General features: G+C 38.9%; 1 protein-coding gene across 1 annotated transcript; it reads left to right on the top strand.

Moving 5' to 3' along the window:
• The first annotated feature begins 516 nt into the window (after nucleotides 1-516).
• MDH1 (malate dehydrogenase 1) lies at nucleotides 517-21158 on the top strand. Its single transcript, XM_077766438.1, has 9 exons — nucleotides 517-654; nucleotides 6532-6630; nucleotides 7615-7711; nucleotides 10176-10351; nucleotides 12171-12293; nucleotides 18841-19017; nucleotides 19530-19643; nucleotides 20172-20261; nucleotides 20820-21158. The coding sequence occupies exons 1-9, from the start codon at nucleotides 652-654 to the stop codon at nucleotides 20943-20945; spliced, it is 1005 nt and encodes a 334-aa protein (XP_077622564.1). The 5' UTR covers nucleotides 517-651; the 3' UTR covers nucleotides 20946-21158.
• Nucleotides 21159-21528: the final 370 nt, after the last annotated feature.

Genomic DNA, 21528 nt, shown 5'->3' with positions numbered 1-21528 from the left:
GCGCGCGTGCGCGCGCTCTCCCGCCTCGTCGCTTAGCAACCTGCGAAGCCTTCCAGTCTTCGCGACACGTCAATTACTCCCGCCCCTCCAGGCTGTGAATAGTATTTTAAAAGATTTTGTTTCCGGGTCAAGCCGATTTTACGCAGCGGAAGGTCTCTTTACCTCCCACATTTACCCTTGGGGAATAAGAAAAGTCTCGGACGCGTACGTGCGGGGGAAGTAGCTAAGAGATCTGTTATCTCCTCCCTCGAGTTCCACATGCCTCCCCTCCCACCAATTGCTGGGCGCCATCAGGCAGGTTCTCTCCCTTAAGCACTAATCTTCTGCTCATCGCCGTCCTCCAATCACAGCGGCCGGCCCTCAGGGACTACTTTGCAATCAGCCAAGAGCGCAGGGAGAAGGGCGTGAGCAGACCCTCTGACCTCGGGAAGTGTAGTTCAACACTTGAAGGAAATGAGTTGAAGAGTGCTCCAGAATCTGGGCCTCGTAAACTACAGTTCCCAGAGGGCGCTGCGGTTGGAAGCCGAGCCTTTTTTTTCTCACATCGTTCGCCATCCCCAAGTCAGTTCCGCGGTAGAGGTGACCCGATTCCTGGAGGTTCGTTTTGCAGGTGTTTTGCAGGTGCTGAGATTGTTCGCGCACTTTCTAATCATGGTGAGTGTGGACTCCTGGATCCTGCCTACCCCCGACCTTCGCGCTCCTGTGTGAGGTTTCTTACACTTGAAGGACTTGCTGGGGGGGAGGGGACGGAACGGTTGTGCAAAGCCCTGTCCTTGGAGCCCTTTGGTAAAGCCCCGAATCCTCTTTTGGGGGCTGTTGCCGTGACCCAGTAATTGGCAAGGGGTTGATTTCCTTCTAGAGGGCTCTTACAAGGACTCGAGAGAAATTTATTCTTGGAGAGGCGCGATCTCAGTCCTGCTCTATGGCGGGGATGCAAAATACGAAGCTTTGGGTTTTCTGCAAAGCACGACATAGGGTTTGATAAGGATGGTAAGATTTGATATGGGGGTGGGGGCTTAGATCCTAACCTCTTTTTCTTCCTTGAACCCACAGGGTTTTTAAGGGCTTTTCTCACAAAGCCCTTGAAAGCAGGAGGCCCTGGTTAAAGATAGTGCTCACCAGGTACTCCAGATTACAATCGACGTTTTCGAGAGCTCTGTTTCCGCCATATCTAATTTCACAAAATGTTATTTAAAACCTGTTCATTGATGATCTTTGGTAAAGCCAGGAAATGGTCCAGTGGCGGCATCACTAGCACTGATCTGTATGTTATGAATTCTAGAGCCACTACTTTTAATGTTATACAATGTAACCATCTTGTGAAGGTCTGGATACCTAGATCACCATATCTTGTCTCCGCTGCAAGGAGAGGGAGGGTGGTGGTGAGCCATCTCTGACGTAAGATAAGCTGCATGCTGTTTGAAGGTGACATTTGACACCAGACAGAAATTTCTTCAGTACTTGTATTTATAGTTGAAGTTATTCTTCCTCCATTATCTCCGTTATTTTTGAATGAATTGGAAATTTTCCTGAACCCAATAAGACATATTTTCAAGGTAAGGGGACTACTACCTCCTCTACCTTTATAACGGACCAGTGGTGACAGCTACTAATTCTTAGTAGCTACTAGTTCTTATATCCCAGTTTCTTACTTATAATTAGTCATTTAAATGACGCTTTGGTCTCTGACCTAATAATCTTAGCAAGAATGCAGGGGTACTGCTCAGAGAACTTGAGACTTTATAATTTTTGAACTGGATGGGACCTCTTAAAGATCATCTTGATAAATCTGCCCCACTTCAAATCTTAAAATTGAATTTATTGAACCCAAATAATTATTTGCTCAAGGTCAAACAAGAGTTTGCTTCCCAGGGTCTTACAGCTCTTTTCATCTTACCATATGGTACCGTACAATTACCAGGTCGTTTTAAAATTTATTTTCAGCTGGAGGAAGATACAAGTTCATACTCCAAATACAAACTAAAGTATTTTATCAGCATTTATATTATCTGATAGCTTTCATCCCTGCAATTCAGAATATTGGAATTCTAGGAATAGAAGGGAATTTGGAGATTATTTTGTCTAATTTTAAAAGGTAGCCTGGTGACTTCACACTGACAGTTCAGAGCCTGTTTAGGATTCTTACTCCACCACCACCACCCCACCGCACCCCCTCTCAAAATAAATAAACTTAAACAAATAAATAAAATTAAAGTAGCCTGGTGGGGTTAAATGATTTTCCCAAGGTCACAGAGAGATTCCTGGGCCCCCATTCTTAGGTTGTTTTGCTACGCAGTATATAAAACCAGGCCTCACCCCCAGAAGGTCACTCGGGCACCAGAGAACACAGAGATGTCCATAAGAAAGAATACTACTGTCAGTTTGCTGAAACTGACAGCAGTCTCACATGATTCAGAATCTTCTTTCCTCCTCAGAAGAGTATGTGAATAATCCTTGAGTTTAAAAAGGATCATCTTTTGTAAGCTGTTCAAAGCAATTTTTTTTAAAGCAGGAATAGGGAGCAACAGCAAGAATTAACTGTATGAATAAATCTGAATGATACTGTTTGTCTTTTATATTACAGAAGTAGATGTAAATTAGAAAATAAAAAAGGAATACATGGGTTTTTCTGTAGAATAACAGAAGGAACACTTCTATTCAAGCTCGACAACTGAGACATGCGCAATAGTCTAAATCTGCAGGAAGGTCATTAGAGCCCTGCCAAGAGCAAAGACATTCCTTCTTTGGATCTTGGCTGACTGCCCAGATGTCTAAGCAAAGAATAGTAACCTGTCTTCACACTGTAACGCTGTGGAAAGTCAGCAGGAATCTCCCACCCTCCTGCTTTTCAACTGCAATGTTGCAAAGAGCATAAAGAACCAAATACACACATCCTTTCCCATTTCATAATCAAACATTCAGACCCTTGACTAAGCTTCATATCCTCTTAACAAGACAGAATTACCTATCTGTGAAAAGAGTTTGCTCATGGTCATAGAAGAAAACTGCTGAAATGGAATCAGTAGTTGTTCATTAGTTGGCCACAATCCCTGCACTAAGGACTGTGGTCCTGGGAACACATTTTTTTTTTTTTAGTAGCTAAAATTAATGCCTAAGATTGACTACATTACTGTGTCCTAACAATCTATCTGTAAGCTTTACAGATAGTGATGCCCACATTCCCCTTCATTTCTTATCCTGGTTTGCTTTACATTGAAGTAGCATGTATTTATACGTTTCCTAACCCTGCACTTTCATTTATTCAACAAATATTTGTTGAACACTATCTGGTCGTGCAAATTTGAATCAAAGGCAGACCACTCTCCCAGCAAAGGGGTGGTGGTTCACAGTCTAGTAGAGAGTCACAGACATGTAAGTAGAACACCACAGGGTGTAAGAGTCCTTAGAGGAAAATTTTATGGTGACAGAGACCTATAATTATAATATTTGCTACATACTGTTCTTAATGCATTTATGTTAATTCTCTTCGATCCTTATGACTACCTTATTTGTTAAGTAGGTGCTATCGTTATCTCCATGTTACTGTGCAGAAATGGAATACGGAGAGGTTAAGTAACTTGCCAGAAACATACAGCTAATGAGTAGTAAAGTCAGGATTTAAAACCAGAACATCTGGGTCTAGAAGCTATCTCTTTATTACACTCTGCTACTTCTCTAGCCCTCATTTTAGAAAGCTGGATTATCAGGGCGCCTGGGTGGCCCAGTCGGTTAAGCATCTGACTTTGGCTCAGGTAATGATCTCACAGTCCGTGGGTTCAAGCCCCGCATCGGGCTCTTTGCTGACATGTCAGAGCCTGGAGCCTGCTTCAGATTCTGTCTCCCTTTCTCTCTCACTCTCTGTCTCTCTCAAAATACAACAAAGACCTAAAAAAAAACAACTTTAGAAAGCTGGGTTATCCTCTTTTTTCCTGCACATGGTTCACTAATGGATTCTCTGGCCTAAAGCAGTACCAGGTACATAATATTCATTAGTGTATTGTTTAATAAATGAAGTGAGGTAAATCAGTTGATTTAGAAGACCATATCATTAGAGCTAATGACATCATTTTGCCAACTGTAGCTGGCATTATTGTGGTGACTAAATTTCCAACTTTCTCAGTGCAAGTAGATATGAATAAAATATCTTAAACAAATTTTTAAAGCATGTTAGGTTTTCCAAACAATTCTTTGACATTTCCAGGTTTTGGGTAGTAATTTTACAAGACCCAGTTACACCTTCAGCAAGTATTTGAGCTCCAGCTACATGCCAGGCATTGTTGTAGGCAGTTGCAATACAAAGTAAATAAAATAGACAAAGTCCCTGGCCTTAAGAAGATTGTGCGCCTGGATGGCTCAGTCAGTTAAGCGCCTGACTTTGGCTCAGGTCATGATCTCAACAGTTTGTGAGTCTGAACCTTGTGTCAGGCTCTGTGCTGACAGCTCAGCCTAGATAGAGCCTGCTTCAGATTCTCTGTCTCCCTGTCTCTCTGCCCCTCCCCTGCTCATACTCTCTCCTCTCTTTCTCTGTCTCTCAAAAGTAGTAATAAACGTTAAAAAAAAGAAGATCGCATTCCGAAAAGAAAGGGCAATAATTTCTTCCTCTATTCCCTTTTCTTCACCTACTCTACTTCAAGGGAAGAGGGGAAAATGGCAATTAAAAACATGTAAAGGCCATATGATAAAAAATAACCATATAAATCAGTTTTAGTGTTCTTTATAAACCTAGTCTCTTTGGAAACAGAAGTATGTGTTGTAATAAAATTGGTTTATTTGGGGAATTACCATATTTTGGTTTTTTAGGGGTAGGGAAGGTCATAGTTTTCTCCTTTTTTTTCCACTCACCCCCTGGTCACACCTTGGGGAAGAAAGCATACATAGTCTTCTATGTACAGATTTGTTTCTCTACAACAGTTGACCCTTCCTTCCTGAGAATTTTTTCCCTGGATTTCTATGGGTACCAAATTGTTCACCTTCATAGGTTAAGGTTAGAAGGTCATGGGACATGGTCTCCTTCTATCCCAAAGACATGACTCACCTGGAAGAGAGAATTCTAAATATAGAGAAATCAAAGGCTTCTTTCACCATTCAACTCAGTGGGCCACTTCTGTGCCAGTTAACAATAGATGTGATACAGTGGAAGTCCATTTACCCACCATTGTCAAGGAAAGGAACAGTTGACCTTGATTAAATGTTTCTATCTAAATAAATGTGCCCCCTAAGTTTCCCCACATTTTTGTTTAACTCCTTTTAATAGAAAAATTTCTATCTATTTTGGGGCGCCTGGGTGGCTTAGTCGGTTAAGCGTCCGACTTTCGCTTAGGTCATAATCTCGCGGTTCGTGGTTTCGAGCCCCGCGTCGGGCTCTGTGCTGACTGCCAGCTCAGAGCCTGGAGCCTATTTCAGAGTCTGTGTCTCCCTCTCTCTCTCACCCTCCCCTGCTCATGCTGTCTTTCTCTCTCTCTCTCTCTCTCCTAGAAATAAATAAAAATTTTAAAAAATTAAAAGAAAAATTTCTATCTTTTTAATTCTCTGAGCTTTTTTTTTTTTTTTGTGACTCCAGATCATCACTTTGAATATTAGTTACTGTTTTTCTCCATATGTCTGTGTTTTGTTCAGGGTCATTAACGTTTTTAAGGCTACTTCTGTTATAGCTATTACACTCTGTACTTCTTCCTCTCTTTTAATGTTTGTTTATTTCTGAGAGAGAGGGAGACACAGAATGTGAAGCGGGCTCCAGGCTCTGAGCTAGCTGTCAGCACAGAGCCTGACACAGGGCCCAAACGCACAAACCGTGAGATGATGATCTGAGCCGAAGTCAGACGCTTAACCTACTGAGCCATTGAGGTGCCCCGCTTCCTCTCTTTTAAAATGAATTTTCCCTTGGAATTGGGTTGTCAACTGTCACTGTATTTTTGCTGTTGTTACTTAATACTAAAATTTATTATAATCCAGATAACATTTTCTCATTTTTCTTTCTCATTAAATAAAAATTAAAGGCTTAACTTTCCTCCAAATAGTTAAGTTGAATCATGATTAATAGTTTTATTAAAACCTTCTGATTCATTGTAAATAGAAAACTTTAACCACTATTACTCCTCTTCCTGGTGTGAGGGTTCTATTGAGCAGATGGGAGCAGTGAGATTTGCGTAAGGCTCTAGTGGCTACCAGAGTTTATATAGCCATGTAAGGCACATCAACATCGTTAGGCTTGTTTTAATGACATAATAGCCTTAAAAAAGATGGATACGATTTTGTAAATAAATCCAGGATAACAGAGGTAAATAACACCGCAGAAATAATGCAGCCAAAGGACACATGTTCCAGAAGTTGCTGAGTTGACTTGTGCATGCTATATTTACTGGGACAAGTCTGAAATAAGTTAGTCTTCTACTAAGCCAAATGGGAAGAAACTTTAGAATTTTACAGTACCTTTTAAATTATGTGGTTGTCTTGTTAGAAAATCCTGAGTATCTTTAGGGTAAAAGAGCATTTGTAAATAGGATGTTAATTAATGAGTCTCTTTCATTACAGTCTGAACCAATCAGAGTTCTTGTGACCGGAGCAGCTGGTCAAATTGCATATTCACTGCTGTACAGCATTGGAAATGGATCTGTCTTTGGTAAAGACCAGGTAGGTCTTCTATATACCTCAAGTCAAAATAAGAATATTGTCAACAGGGGCGCCTGGGTGGCTTAGTCGGTTAAGCGTCCGACTTTCGCTTAGGTCATGATCTCGTGGTTCGTGGGTNTCATGCTGTCTCTCTCCCCCCCCCAGAAAAAAAAAAAAAAATTAAAAAAAAAAAAAAAAGAATATTGTCAATAAACCCTGTATTTAGTTTCAAAGAAATGTTTAAATGATTAAGGAATGGGTTATCCCGATAAATTACTAGGCACACTGCTATAAATATTAACTGGTATCTTATTAATATGTGCTCTTTTAGGCTTTGAAAATGCTTTGCAGATAAGAACTATTCCACATACTGTATTTAGTTGACTTGGTATAGCCAACAGGTATCAGTCAATCAGTGGAAGGTTTTCACTAGTAACAGTAACTAGTAGGGAGAATCATATGGGAAAGAAAGCCACTGAATTAGCACGTCCTTGTTCATGAATGGTCTTTAGACACAAATAGTTGGACAGACAGATCTGCTTTCCAGTTTAAAGCAGGCACCCCCCTATTCTAGCAAGTCTGGTTATGCTAAAATCTGTTTCTAAATTATCCATTTATTCTCTTCACCCATGGATCAAGCTCATCCTTCATGCCAGACACTATACTTAGCTTTCCATGAACTAAAATCAGATACATAGCTGTGAACCATAAGAGCAAGCTATGGCATGTTACTTCAATTTAATATTTCTTCCCTGTATACTCCTTTGAGATTCAGTCATGGTGATTCCTTTTACTTTGTCTATTAGCACACTGTTGCTGGTTTTATAGCATTCCTTTTTCTGAAAGTGGCATGATAACCTGACCTCCTAAAATAATTATAACTAAATAATGGGAATTATACATATACGTACACCAAATAAGCAAAAACCTTGCAGGAGGACGTTTTTGTGACAGAGTGACATAAGCTACACTGACAGTTGCTGTCTTCGGCTATTTATTTGGCAGCCTATAATTCTTGTGCTGTTGGATATCACTCCCATGATGGGTGTCCTAGATGGTGTCCTAATGGAACTGCAAGACTGTGCCCTTCCCCTCCTGAAAGGTGAGTTGGGGTGGAGGAAAAAGAATATTACAGTATTTTATGTCAGTCAAAAAACAGATTTTTAACCAGCCTCTCCATTAGAAGCTATTTCATAAAAGTGTTTTGGGGGCCACCTGGGTGGCTCAGTCGGTTGAGCATCTGACTTCGGCTCAGGTCATGATTTTGCAGATTGTGTGTTTGAGCCCCATGTCTGGCTCTGTGCTGACCGTTCAGAGCCTGAAGCCTGCTTCAGGTTCTCTCTCTCTCTCTCTCTCTCTCTCTCTCTCTTTCTCTCTGAAAAATAAATAAACGTTAAAAAATATTTATTTCAAAAAATAGAAGTGTTTCTGTTTTTTGAGCTACAACTGCTTGGTAAAATGTGTATCAAGAATAAATAAGGGTAAAAGCAAGAAATAACCAGTGTTGGTTAAATGACTATGCCCTTTTTTTCAAGGTGCTTATATATAATTTATCTAACTAAGCATAATATTGCATAAGAGTTATGCACCTGAGATTGTCTACATTGTGTTGTTATTTAAAATCTATTTAAAAGTATTAGTAGCACTTTTAATGGAGAACTTTTGAACTCTTAAGTGGTCTTCCAGAGCCATATTGCTGTGAGGCTGGAAATTGGTTAGTCGCTCACATAGAGTCCAAACCCACAGCCATTATCAGATTGAGATACAGCATAAATAGTCCTAATCATATGCTGCATAGTTTGAAAGCCCAAGCGTGTTCTGCTAAGAGGCTTTGAGAATCATTGAACTATTGCACAAATGTAAGACAAATCTTTCATCAGATTTCATGAAAGTTTCATTAAAACAGTAGGTCAAGTCGTATATTTACTAATTTGGATATTTTTCTTTAGGTATACTTTAATTATGATCTTTTTCTTTTAGTAAGGATTAATTAATAATATTCTCCTATAAGTTTGCACAGAACAAAATACATCCACACCAAAGAGAAACCATGCTCAGAATTCAAATGTCTGTTCAATAAACATTTACTAGAAGGAGTACTCTGGTGCCTAAATCACATGGCTGCATATTATAAAAGAGAGTGCATTACCTGCCCAAGCTGTTCTGCTGGCTCCCTTTCCTTACCCTCTCTTTTCTTGTCTTGTTGTTTTTTTAACTGTAGTATAGTTGACACACAACTCACCCTCCTTTTCCAAATCAACTTTGTTGCATTGTTGCATTTTTATTCCTTTCTCTGCTGAGTTCCTCTGTCTAATGGGTCTAGGTAATGGTCAGCTTGTCCTTGGTCAGCTGTGAACAAGGAGGGTAAATTCTGCAAATAGGGATGCATGTCTGGGAAGAAGATTCACCCCCCCCAACATTTCTTTGTATACCTGTTGGGGGCTTTACAACACCCTTACTGTGACACAAGTTGACCACTCTAAAAATTTACCAGTGGCAATGCTGAATCCTGGTTGTCTTAGTCCATCTGGGCTACTAAAACAAAAATACCGTAGACTAAAGCGGCTTACAAAACAACAAAAATGTAATTCCCATAGTTCTGGAGGTTGGGAAATCCAAGATTAAGGTACCAGTGTGGTCACATTTTGGTGAGAAGCCAATTCCTGGTTCATAGACCACTGTCTTCCTGTGTCCTCACAAGGTGGAAGGGGTGAAGGAACTCTGAGACTTCTTTTATAAGGGCACTAATCTCATTCATAAGAGCTGTACGCTCCTAACCTAATCATCTCCCACAGGATCCCCCACCTTTTAATACCATCACATTGGGGATTAGGTCTCAACATATGAGTTTTGTGGGGGACAGAAACATTCAGTCTGTAGCACTAGTCATGGCCTTTTTAATACTGTCAACAAAGGAGAGTAATGATGAATGTTCCTTCCTCAGAAAACAAGTGTTGGATGTTTATTGGGTGAACAGTAGAATAGTGGTTGACCTCTGGACCAACCTAGGCTGGAATTACAGCTTCCCTGCTTTTTGAGCAGCCAATTAATCTCTTTAAACCTTTTTATCTTCATGCATAAAATATTAAGTTCAGATTTGATCAAATAAAATTTGTGGTGTTATTCCTGGCACAAAATTCCTCAACAAACATTATTTTGAATTTGTGATTCAGATCTTAGACCTTAAAGTAGTTGTAACTTAAAAATTAGATAAATTAGTTTCTCTTTCATGCTATCTGTAGTAATTCGTATAAATAACAAATGTTACTTTCAAAGTTACCATATTTTGCACAGTCTCTGATTGGAAAACAGACAACTGTACAGCTTTTGGGTTTGAAACAGTTACTGAAATAGGAAAAGCAAATAAATGTAATTTACATTTCTGCTGATGTTCTGTTTTATGACTATATTGTCTTTCCCTTTTGAGGCCTCTAAAACTTTTAACATTGTAATATATGAAAGTTAACGTTTGCTACAAAGGGAAAGAATTACTGGGGAGATGCAGTGTGAAAAAGAAAACCTCACACTTTAGTGTTGCAGTAGCTCTCCTATTGCCATGTTCACAGATGTCATCGCAACAGATAAAGAAGATGTTGCCTTCAAAGATCTGGATGTGGCCATTCTGGTGGGCTCCATGCCGAGAAGGGATGGCATGGAGAGGAAAGATTTACTCAAAGCAAATGTGAAAATCTTCAAATCCCAGGGTGCGGCCTTGGAGAAATATGCCAAGAAGTCGGTTAAGGTGACCATACAGTATTTTATGGAGTTTTTCATGATCAGCATTTAAAGCTGCTTCTTCCAGCATTTAAGTGAAGGCAAAATTATTTGCCTTCCCCCCACCTCAGTAAATAGAGAACTTTGCTCAATAAAACTTATTTTTGCTATAATGTAGAAATTTTTATGTAGAAGTTTTCAAAAATATTTCACCTCTTGCTGTGATATGGAAATTCAGTATTAATTTACAGACTTCTAGAGAAGGCACAGAACTTTCTGGTGCCTTTTAGCTGTGTGGAAATATCTGTTCAGACATTTGGATTTGTGATTGTAGAGAGTGCTGGCTGTAAGTTGCATTCTAAGCAGTGGGAGGTGGTGGCTTCTGAAATGCTCAGATTTTCTCAGTTCAAAGGAATTTTGATATGCTTGAGTGCAATTGGTGTAACTTCCTTTTCTATCTCTTTGTGTTCAAGATAGTTTAGTTTCTAAATTTGTCTTAATATTATAATAAGGCTTCTTTTACCATTTAAGTATCAGTTACCTAGAACTTAGTTGTCATAGCAAAAAGGCTTGCTGATTAGAGGTTTTATTGATTTTGATACACTTATTCTTCCCTGTCCTGACTTTAAACAATGATAAGAATAAAAGTAAGATTTTTAAAGTTTCTAATTACAATGTTCTGTTAAAATAATTTTCATATATCTGAATTTTCACTTTCTGTGGAATTCACTTCAAATAGCTTACTTTTATCTTCTGAAGTCATTAACAGAAAATAGTAGAAGTAAGTTGAGGAGAAATCCATAGGTCTCTTAAAAAATTACAACGTTGTTTGGACTGCTCCAGGCTGCTTGGAGTTGTGGTACTGCTTCCACAGTAATTAAACCGTCAGCCAAAAAGTGCCATTTTGGGGAAATATACACTGACACTGGAGTACTTAGGGACCTTGGGGTATCATGGCAGCTTGCTCTCCAGTGGGCCAAAAAAAATAAAAAGACTAAGGATATATATAGTGTGCGTGTGTGTAGAGAAAGAGATGGAAGAAGTTGGGGAATCTGGGTAAACAGGATGTGGGAGGTAGTCTTTGTACTATTCTTGCAGCTTTTCAGTAAGTTTGATATTATTTCATGGTAAGTTTATAATTTTATTAAAAATTTTAAAAACTTGAATGAGAGAGTCCATGGTGGATTTTCCTATATATTTTCCTATACTATAACACAGAGTATCCTGTACCTCCTCAATTAAAAAAAAAAAAGGTAGCCTGAAATGCTTTCTACTAAGGATTGACTTAATAGATATGGAGTGAGTAGGATTTGTTAATCTGTAACTTAGCAAATCCCAGTTAAGTCTTAGGATTAGGTAAGACTGAAAAAACTCTCAATTAATAAAGACAAATCATTTTCCTAAAATAAACTGTTCAAGTAGAAATTTTTCTTGGATTATTACTTTAAGAAGGAAAATGTTATGAATGAATTGATGTCTAAGAGCCTTAGATTACTTAGAGGTTTTTTTGTTTTTGTTTCGTTTCTTGTGGCAAATAGATAATGCTCTGCCTCTGTTTTGGCACAAAACAACGTAGAAAGACATATACCTGAGGTCTTGGACGCTGCCACCTGGAAAGCAACTTGTGTACATACTGGTAGCTTTCTTAAAGACACGTTTTCAGTAATTGCACCAAACGCTAACAGTGGGCTAGAAATACAGTAGAAACTATGGCGTAACTATGCTTGTTTTGTTCACACAAACTTGATATAAAGACTACATGTTACATGTTTGTCAGTCCTGTTCTAAGGTAGTTTAGTTAATCAGTATGTGGTCAGTAACTGTGCTGTGCCTCCTGTACGTCCTAGGTTATTGTGGTGGGAAACCCAGCCAATACCAACTGCCTGACTGCCTGCAAGTCGGCACCATCCATCCCCAAGGAGAACTTCAGCTGCTTGACTCGTTTGGATCACAACCGAGCTAAAGCTCAGGTAGAAAAATACCTTTTAAAATCTTATGAATGTTCAACTTTAAAACCTTTTGCTCTCACTTTTAAAATAGCTGAATCTTACTTTTTTATTTATTGTGTTTGTTTAGTAGGAAGCTGTTCTATTTATTAGGGAGTCTTTAAATCTAGTCTCTTTAGGAGACTGAGCTTCATACTTAATTTTCTCAACTATAGGGGCGCCTGGGTGGCTCAGTTGGCTTAATGTCCGANTGCTGTTCCTAATGTTCTTTTATTACAGTAGTGAAAAAATCAGTCATTAGTATAATTAACATAATACATAGTTTAATTGATTTTTGTCAGATATTTAGAACATTATGGAAAGATTTGCATTTTTGTGTTTTGTGTGGTGGTTCTCTTTCCTTTTTCCCTATAGCTAAGCAATCAGATTCAGATTTTTTAATTTTTAATTTTATATTTAATTTTATTTTTATATTTTTTAATTTTCTACATGTTTTCATAAAACTTCTTAATTATCACTACTTAGCAACTAAGTTTTAATTGTTCCTAAGTGTCCTTACCCCTTGGAGTCTTAGATAAATGTGCCAAGGAGTCAGTGACCAGGGTAATAACAGTAGCTTTTTAAAAAATGAGAAGCCACAGCCAGTCATCTGTACTAGTTTCATAGGCTTTATTGGGTCTAGACAATCCTGGTGTCCTTCAAAAGCCATGACAAAGTTCAGGGTTCTTGGACATAACCTCTTTCCTTTTTCTTAGCACTTTTCTGGCCATACCTCCTTATACACAGGTCATCACTGTTAGATAGGTATATGAATTTAGTCCTTTTTCTTCATTTTTTAAATGTTTTTAATTTTAGAGCATGAGTGTGGGAGAGGAGCAAAGGGAGAGGGAGAGAGTAATCTTGAGCAGGATCCACGCTCCACGCAGAGCCCAATGCAAGGCTCATTCCCATGACCCTGGGATTATGATGACCTCAGCCAAAATCAAGAGTTGAATGCTCAACTGACTGAGCCCCCCAGGCTCCCCCACTATTTCTTCTAAAGAACGCAACTTTGTTGGGGCGCCTGAGTGGCTCAGTCAGTTAAGTGTCCTCCTCTTGATTTTGGTTCAAGTCATGACCTTAAAGTTCATGAGATTGAGTCCTATGTCAGGCTCTGTGCTGACAGCACAGAACCTATTTGTGATTCTCTTCTTTTTCTCTCTGCCCCTCCCTCGTGTTCTTTCTCTCTCTCTCAATGAATAAATAAACATTTTTTTAAAAAGACAACTTTAGGGGCGCCTGGGTAGTTTAGTCGGTTAAGCATCCGACTTCCGCTTGGGTCATGATCTCGCAGTTCGTGGGTTTGAGCCCCGCATCAGTCTCTGTGCTGACTGCCAGCTCAAAGCCTGGAGCCTATTTCAGTCTGTGACTCCCTCTCTCTCTGACCCTCCCCTGCTCACGCTGTCTCTCTCTCTCTCTCCAAGAAATAAAACATTTAAAAAAAAATAAAAAGACAACTTTAGTTTCGAGAAAAGTTTTTATCAAAAGATGACCTGTGGTCTAAGTTGAAAAACCACTGCTTTTGTTATACCCAGATCACAGTATCCTCACCCACCAGAGACCACCGGGGAGACCGAGTCACGCATGCAAAGGCAAAGGGCTTTATTACGGGCTCGAGCTCGGGCTCCCAGACCTCACCAGCACAGTGGATCCGTGCTGAGAGCCTCGAACAAAGGCAGAGTAGGGTTTTTATGGGGTTTGTGACGGGGGAGTTACAGAAGTTGTGGCATGGAAACTGATCCAATCATAATTATACAATATAATTGACAGCGGGTTTAACCATACACATTGTCTAGAGTATTTGTTACTTTTGGCGAGACCCAATTACAACATTTAGAGTACTTTTAAATTCAACCAATTACAGAGCAAGCCTAGGGTCTTGTTTAGCGCCTAACGGGTTAACTTTAGGTAGCTAAGATTTATCTATAATTGCTGGCCTTTCTTGATTGGGCGTTGCCAAGGTAGTGTGGTGGAGTAAAGTGGTGGGCAGTTTCTTCGGCCTTGGGCAGTATGTAGCTGCCTGATAGTTTCAGGGAAACTGAAACTTAGGCCTTCTAGTTTAGAGGGGAAACTTAAAGCCTATTATGGAGTCAGTCTGGTTTAGATTTGTGTCCTTACACTTTAAACTGAGAATTGATCAACTTTCAACTTTGGAGTGCCTAGTAAAGAAGAAAAGAATTGACATTTGTTAAGCTTCTACCCTAAGCTGAATGGCTTACGTATAATTTATCTTTTAATTCAAAAAATCATATGAGGTATGTTATCTGTGTTTTACAGATAAGAAACCTAAAGCCCAGAAAGGTCAGGGATCCTGCCAACTAGATTCATCTGACTCCAAAACCCTAGGTGTGTTCTTACATAATGGAGTCAGGTGACCTAAGTCCATTCTTACTAGTTCTTTAACATTGAGAAAGTATATTTAAGGTATAGAAGTGGATAATACTGTCCATCTCAAAGGGGAGCTATGTGGATTAAATAAGATCTACATTAAGCCCTTATCATGGTACCTGTCACATACTAAAACTCAATAAAGATTGGTTGCTCTTATTTACTCCTAATGATTTGTAGTAGTAGTAGTAGTAAGGATATACCCAAAAGTTGAGAAGAACCACACCTCAGATATATCTCCTTGAATATTCCATTAATTTAGAAGGTCATCAGATAACAAGCTTAAATTGCAAATATTTTCTGTGAGGCTTTAGGCTCTGACCTAGGTTTTTTTCCTTACTTTTTAGCTAGAGTCTGGTGGGTGGAAGGAATGGGAGTTAGTTTGAATGAGTGTGGACAGGAGGTTTGGGTCCTATGAAACATGTTGCATTGTGGGCTCTGGATTGCAACATAGTTACTTACTTGCAACAGGGAAAAAGGGTAAGGACACTGACAAACTTGGTTTTCTGTTGTTTTGAACGGAGGCCTTGGTGGAGGTAGGCACTGAAAAATTCTGCTTCTACAGGTACTGTTAAGTGACACTTTGCCTCAGTGCCTGAAACCCTTTTCCGGGTAGGCGCAAGAGTCTAATAAGGAAAGAGGAAAAAAAGCAGTCTTGTTAGACTTTAACTTTTCGCACATGTTCCAGCTTGTCAGGCTGGCACAGCCAGAGCTTTTAGGACGTTTTTGAAAAAGTAGTTTCTTCCTCCCATAGAAGTTGTTAATCCAGTGAGAAAAGTAACACATCTGAAGACCATTTCTTACATGAATGTTGCTAGCCTTACATAATTCATTTTGGAAATCAGGACCTACCTACCAAGTGACTGTCCAGCACCTATACAATTCCCCCGTGTATTTGGAAACTAGAGCTGCATATATATGCATATATATATATATATATATAAGGGTAATTTGCCAGGACAACTAGTTAGCTGGTATCAGGGGGAAGAAAATTTCCTGGGGCTGGAGAATCAGTCCAAAACTGTTTAACAGATCTACATGGCAGAGAAGACAGCATCTAATGGAGCAAGGGAGTGTGGTCCTGGATACACGTTAATTTAGACTCGCTCTGACGTGAATGAAATTTAGAAACTATGTCTGCAAAGTACTGGCCTTTGCTGTCCGGACAGAAGTGGATTAGCTCAATAAATTTTAAAAATAAAAATAAAAACCCCAAGGAAGTAGGCAAAGGACAAAGGAAGTAGGGAGCTTCCTGGAGGGAGGAGAGGCCCAGAGGCAGTTTGTCTTCACCGTACTCTGGAGCAGTTGAGAGTTGAGGCTGGCATTCAGCAAAGGTATAGGTTCTTAGTTCTTGGTAACAGACACCTTAGGTTGCTTGCCCGTGGTAAATTTTCCCTTTTCTCTATGATACCTACTAAATATAAGTAAGGGTAGTTCTTCCCAAGTCCATGAAGGTCATCACACACAGAAAATGGTACTCATTGCACCTTACACCACTCAGTCTCAACCACTAAGCAGATCAGTAGCTGGATTCTCCAGAAACAAACTATCCAACTACTTTGTGAAGACTGATGTGTTTAATAGTCCTAATACTTGCAGAACTCTAGATGAAGCAGGGTTTAGATGAGAAGTCATTTTAAATGTCAGAAACAAAATTTTAGGTTAATTTTTAAAAATCATCCAATTGTGGGATTTAATTTTTTTAATTTTTTTTAATGTTTTATTTCTTTCTGAGAGAGAGAGACATCGTGAGCAGGGGAGGGTCAGAGAGAGAGGGAGACACAGAATCTGAAACAGGCTCCAGGCTCTGAGCTGTCAGCACAGAGCCCGACACGGGGCTGGAACCCCCAAACTGTGAGATCATGACCTGAGCTGAAGTCAGACGCTTAACTGACAGCCACCCAGGCGCCCCTTAATGTTTATTTTTGAGACACAGAGAGAGCGCTAGTGGGGGAGGGACAGGGAGCAAGGGAGACAGAATTCGAAGCAGGCTTAGCACTGTCATTGTAAAGCATGAGCCATGAGAGATCATGACCTGAGCCAAAGTCAGACACTCAACCGACTGAGCCATCCAGGCGCCCCTAACTATCATAGGATTTAAGAAACAAGTCTCAACTTTAAGAGTTAATAGTGAAAGTAAACACCATCTGATTCTTGGCAGAATAAATTAGGGTAAAGAGGAATCCAGTTGTTGCAAACATGTTAAGTATTATCCTTTTCCATTAGTGTCCTTTTTGTTTGGTTGGTTATTGTATTTTTTACTTTTTATTTTGGAATAATTGTAGACTCAGAAGTTACAAAAATAGTACAGAGAATCCCTGTACTGGCCTTTTTATACTGTAAAATGCCTTTAATATGCATCCAACTTGTTACTTGTATCATTATTCCTTTTTATTGTTTCTCCACTTACTCCCATTTATTTCATTATATGGAAGGACCACAGTTTAACAATTCTTGAAGGACTTTGGGATTGTTTCGAATTTGGGGCTATACTTGTTTTTTAAATCTTTTCAAATTATCAGATTATATATTCTTTTGATGCAGTGCTTTTATTTATGTATGCAAAAGCTGTGAACACTGGCACAGCTCTTTTTCTCTCCCATTCTTACTGTAATATGAAAGAAAGAAAAATCACCCACAATGTTACCATAACACATCAGCTCTTAAAAATGTTTTCCCAAAACATTCCCTTCTAGTTCATCATAATTCTGGTGTCTAAGAACTAATGATACATACAACTAACCATAATTTATTTTTGTACATTATCTTATCAGCCAATAACAAAATAAGTGAATTGATTTTAAATAAAATCAATTTTGTTTAAATAAACAAGATCAAAAAGATTTATTTAAATCTTTCAAAATGTAATTTTCTTTTTTTAAAGTTTTTTTTTTTTTAATGTTTATTTACTTTTGAGAGAAAGAGAGACATAGAGGCATGAGCCGGGGGCGGGGGGCGGGGGGGGAGGTGCAGAGAGAAGGAGATACAGAATCTCAAGCAGGCTCCAGGCCAACAAAGAGCCCAACGCAGAGCTCGAACCCACAGACCGGGGGTTCATGACCTGAGCTGAAGTCAGACGCCCAACCGACTGAGACACCCAGGCGCCCCTATTATTTATTTTGAGAGTGAGAGAAAGTACAAGCCAGGGAGGGGCAGAGAGAAGTTGAGAGAATCCAAAGCAGACTCTGCACTGACTGACATGGGGCTTGAACCCATGAACTATGAGATCATGACCTGAGCCAAAGTCAGATGCTTAACCTACTGAGCCACCCAGTCACCCCAAACATAACTTTCTAACCCCTTCTGTGGCTAGTGTACTATATAGTATAATTGATAGTCATGTGATTGTAAGGCATGCAGGATCCTAAAGGTTTTTTTTTTTTTTAATATTTTTTAGTTTTTGTTTTGTTTTGTTTTTAAGTAATCTCTACACCCAACATGGAGCTCCTACTCATGGCCCCAAGATCAAAGTCACATGCTGCCCCAACTGAGCCAGGTAGATGTCCCCTAAAGTGCTTTTCAAAGCTATAGCAAGAAATTGTTACATCCGGTATCATTTTAGTATTAACATATAGAGTCTTTCCTTTGGTTTCCTGTTCTGTAAACTGAGGACAGTCATATTTTTGGTAATCTGAATCCCTTCCAACTCCAAAATTTCATAGGATTATTTGAAACTTCGCTAATTTATTTATATGGTATATAATAAAAATTTCCCCTAAATGTGGAGGAATTTCCATATTCTGACCTGATTGCTCAGAAGTGCTGAGGAGACATCTCCAAGTAAGTATTAACAACAAAGCAAAGGTCACATTTATATATTCAGCCTCTTGCTGTTGTTTTATATTTGATAAACCCACTATACTGATAAGTCAACCATAAACTGAGGTGCTCTCTGCTCTCAAATATTCTACTCTGTGTATTTCTACTCTGAATATTTTACATTCACATTTTGTTTATACCATTAAGCTTTAGGGAATAACTAAGCAATAAATTATTATAATAATATACTCTTATTTTACAAGTCAATGTAACTTGTGTGTTCTCTTGAAGTTTCAGAGGCTTTTATTTTTAAGGGTGTTTGTCAGGCACAATTTGAAATAAAAAGCATTTGTCTAAGTTAGGTGTTTGTTTTCTATTTCACTAGATTGCTCTTAAACTTGGTGTGACTTCTGATGATGTAAAGAATGTCATTATCTGGGGAAACCATTCCTCAACTCAGTATCCAGATGTCAGCCATGCCAAGGTGAAACTACAAGGAAAGGAAGTTGGTGTTTATGATGCTCTGAAAGACGACAGCTGGCTCAAAGGAGAATTCATCACAGTAAGAAAAATCTCTCCTAACAGCCATGCATAAAGAACTCTTGAGAAACACACCATATCCCTGGCCTGAGTGTCTCTTCGAGGGTTGGGGGTGAAGTGTTTCTCAAGGAGAGCAGGCCTTTCACAGTGGCTCTGGTGACTACTTTCTGTGCAGGTCATACAAAGCCAGTCTTGATCCAGTCTGATCTGATCTGTTGTGTGGCAGTCAAGATTGATTGCTAAAGTGGGAAAAAACTAACGTTCCCTCCAGTCATCCAGTTCATCTTTATAATGAGATCCATTGCTTTGTATCAAATGTAGTAAACTTTCTGTGTGGATTTGTAGTTTTCTTTTTTGAGAAAGACTGGTGCTTACAACTCAAATAGGTTGGTAAGGTCCACATGAGGTAGTTGCATGATTTTGGAGGGGAGGACATTAAACTATGGTTGCAGTCTTTCATCCCAGGATTAGCTCAGAATCAGTAAAAACTCTCCTCGTGACCAAGTAATACTGTCTCTGCCTGTTCCCAACCAGACTGTGCAGCAGCGTGGTGCTGCTGTCATCAAGGCTCGGAAGCTGTCCAGTGCAATGTCTGCTGCAAAAGCCATCTGTGACCATGTCAGAGACATCTGGTTTGGAACCCCGGAGGTGAGGACTCGGTGATCTGTACAGGCCGCTTTTTTCTTTTTGGCCTCTGATGTTGTGCTATATACAAAGAACATAACCTTGCAGTCAGGCAGGTTAGGTTTATATCCCAGCTCAGCTGCTTACTGGCTGAAAAATCTTGGGAAAGTTACTTAACCTTTCTAAACTATTTGATTGTTTTTTACATGGCATTTCTTACAGGATTGTTAAGGGTTAGATGAGATGATACATGGAAAACACCTAGCACACATGGTGACTGTGACTTTTTTCCTAAAATCTATATTAAGGCCATAGCACCCTCATTTAGAAAACGAGGGTTATGTTTCTGTGGCCTACTTCCCACGTGGATTGGAAGACTGGAATGAGATCATACACATGGAAGAGCCTGGTGATGCTTCCTTACGCAGTACTGAAGTTAGCACATAGCAAGAAAGTGTTACCTGGTTTAGTTTTGTTAATTCATGTTCATGTGCTTGTATAAATTAATTCCTAAGCACCTCAGGAATATAAAATGTTGATGATTATTTTTAGGGCGAATTTGTGTCCATGGGCATTATCTCTGATGGCAACCCCTATGGTATTCCTGATGATCTGCTGTACTCATTCCCTGTTACAATCAAGGTAAGGTATTTGAGGGTTATTTCCCTCTATTCCCTTCTGGGAGAGTAGTTGCATATTTTTATTAATATTGGTTATAAGTTAGTGTAGAAAGTTGTTCTTTTACTAAGTTAGACATTTTTCTCAACTTTAAAATTGTATGAAGCACAGCTTCTGGTTACTAAAAGATTGAAGTTAATCTGGAAAGGGAGATTCAACTCTTGCCATTGACACACTTAGTTATTATGCCACTAATATCGGATACCTACCAATAGCATCTTATTTTGATTATGACCATACTAAAGTCATTAGGTTTTGGTTTTGGTTTTTTTCTTTTCACGTTTGCTAACTAAATCCTCATTTAAAGATTTTTTTTTCTAGATTCAATGAGTTTTAAATCCAAGTGTTGAATTTTTACCAGAATTATATGTTAGTTAAGATCTGGATTTTGATTTGCTTCTTTGGAATCAGACTTTAAAAACAGATACTCCTGTAGCTTTAAGGTCAGTCTGAGTTGTTGCTTGCTGCAAGATCAGTTCTCATTTAATTGTAAATCTTTTATTTGCAATTATTTTCAAACAGAATAAGACCTGGAAGGTTGTTGAAGGTCTCACTATTAATGATTTCTCTCGTGAGAAGATGGATCTAACTGCAAAGGAACTGGCAGAAGAAAAAGAAACTGCTTTTGAATTTCTCTCCTCTGCCTGACTAGACAATCATTTCGATGTTACTAAAGGCTCCACAGCTGAAGAATCTAAATGTCGTCTTTGACTCTCGTACCAAATAACAATAATGCCATACTTAAATCACTTGTGAAAAACAACACATTTGAAAGATTGTGTGCTGCTTGGTATAAATTTGTGACAGTTTATCATAATGTTGTTAGTGCTGCATTCTAAATAAAATATATATTCAAATGAAGATGACTCAGACTTTAATTTCCAGGTAACATTTCATTTCTATTCAGAAAACCAACGTGCATGTGTCCCAGCTTAGTACTGTGATTTCTTTTTTAACCAGAGAAAAGCAGTAAAGATGGAAAATGTTACAAAATAAAGCATTATTTTCTTCTAATAAACAGGATAGGAAAATCCACCTTGTGATAATGGATTAGTCTGCTGTAGAGTCTAATTTTAAACATCCCTACATTAGACTATTAAACACCCTACATTTTTTAAATCTTAAAGGTTACTTCATGCTCTGTAGATAATTTGATTTTAATATTATCTGTTAAATAGCTTGCAGAAGTACTGTTAACAGTTTAATGCCATTGGATGAAATTAGAACAATC

This window comes from Crocuta crocuta, unplaced genomic scaffold (genome assembly GCF_008692635.1).
Source record: "Crocuta crocuta isolate KB4526 unplaced genomic scaffold, BGI_CrCroc_1.0 scaffold113, whole genome shotgun sequence".
NCBI lineage: Eukaryota > Metazoa > Chordata > Mammalia > Carnivora > Hyaenidae > Crocuta > Crocuta crocuta.
The sequence above is the reverse complement of the archived record's forward strand: the minus strand, read 5'-3'. Positions and strand labels throughout refer to the sequence as shown.

Excerpts from the sequence above, each read along its gene's own strand:
- MDH1 (XM_077766438.1), top strand. Across the intron at positions 10,352-12,170 it reads ATGCCAAGAAGTCGGTTAAG|GTTATTGTGGTGGGAAACCC; the intron begins GTGACCATACAG and ends TGTACGTCCTAG. Across the intron at positions 12,294-18,840 it reads ACAACCGAGCTAAAGCTCAG|ATTGCTCTTAAACTTGGTGT; the intron begins GTAGAAAAATAC and ends CTATTTCACTAG.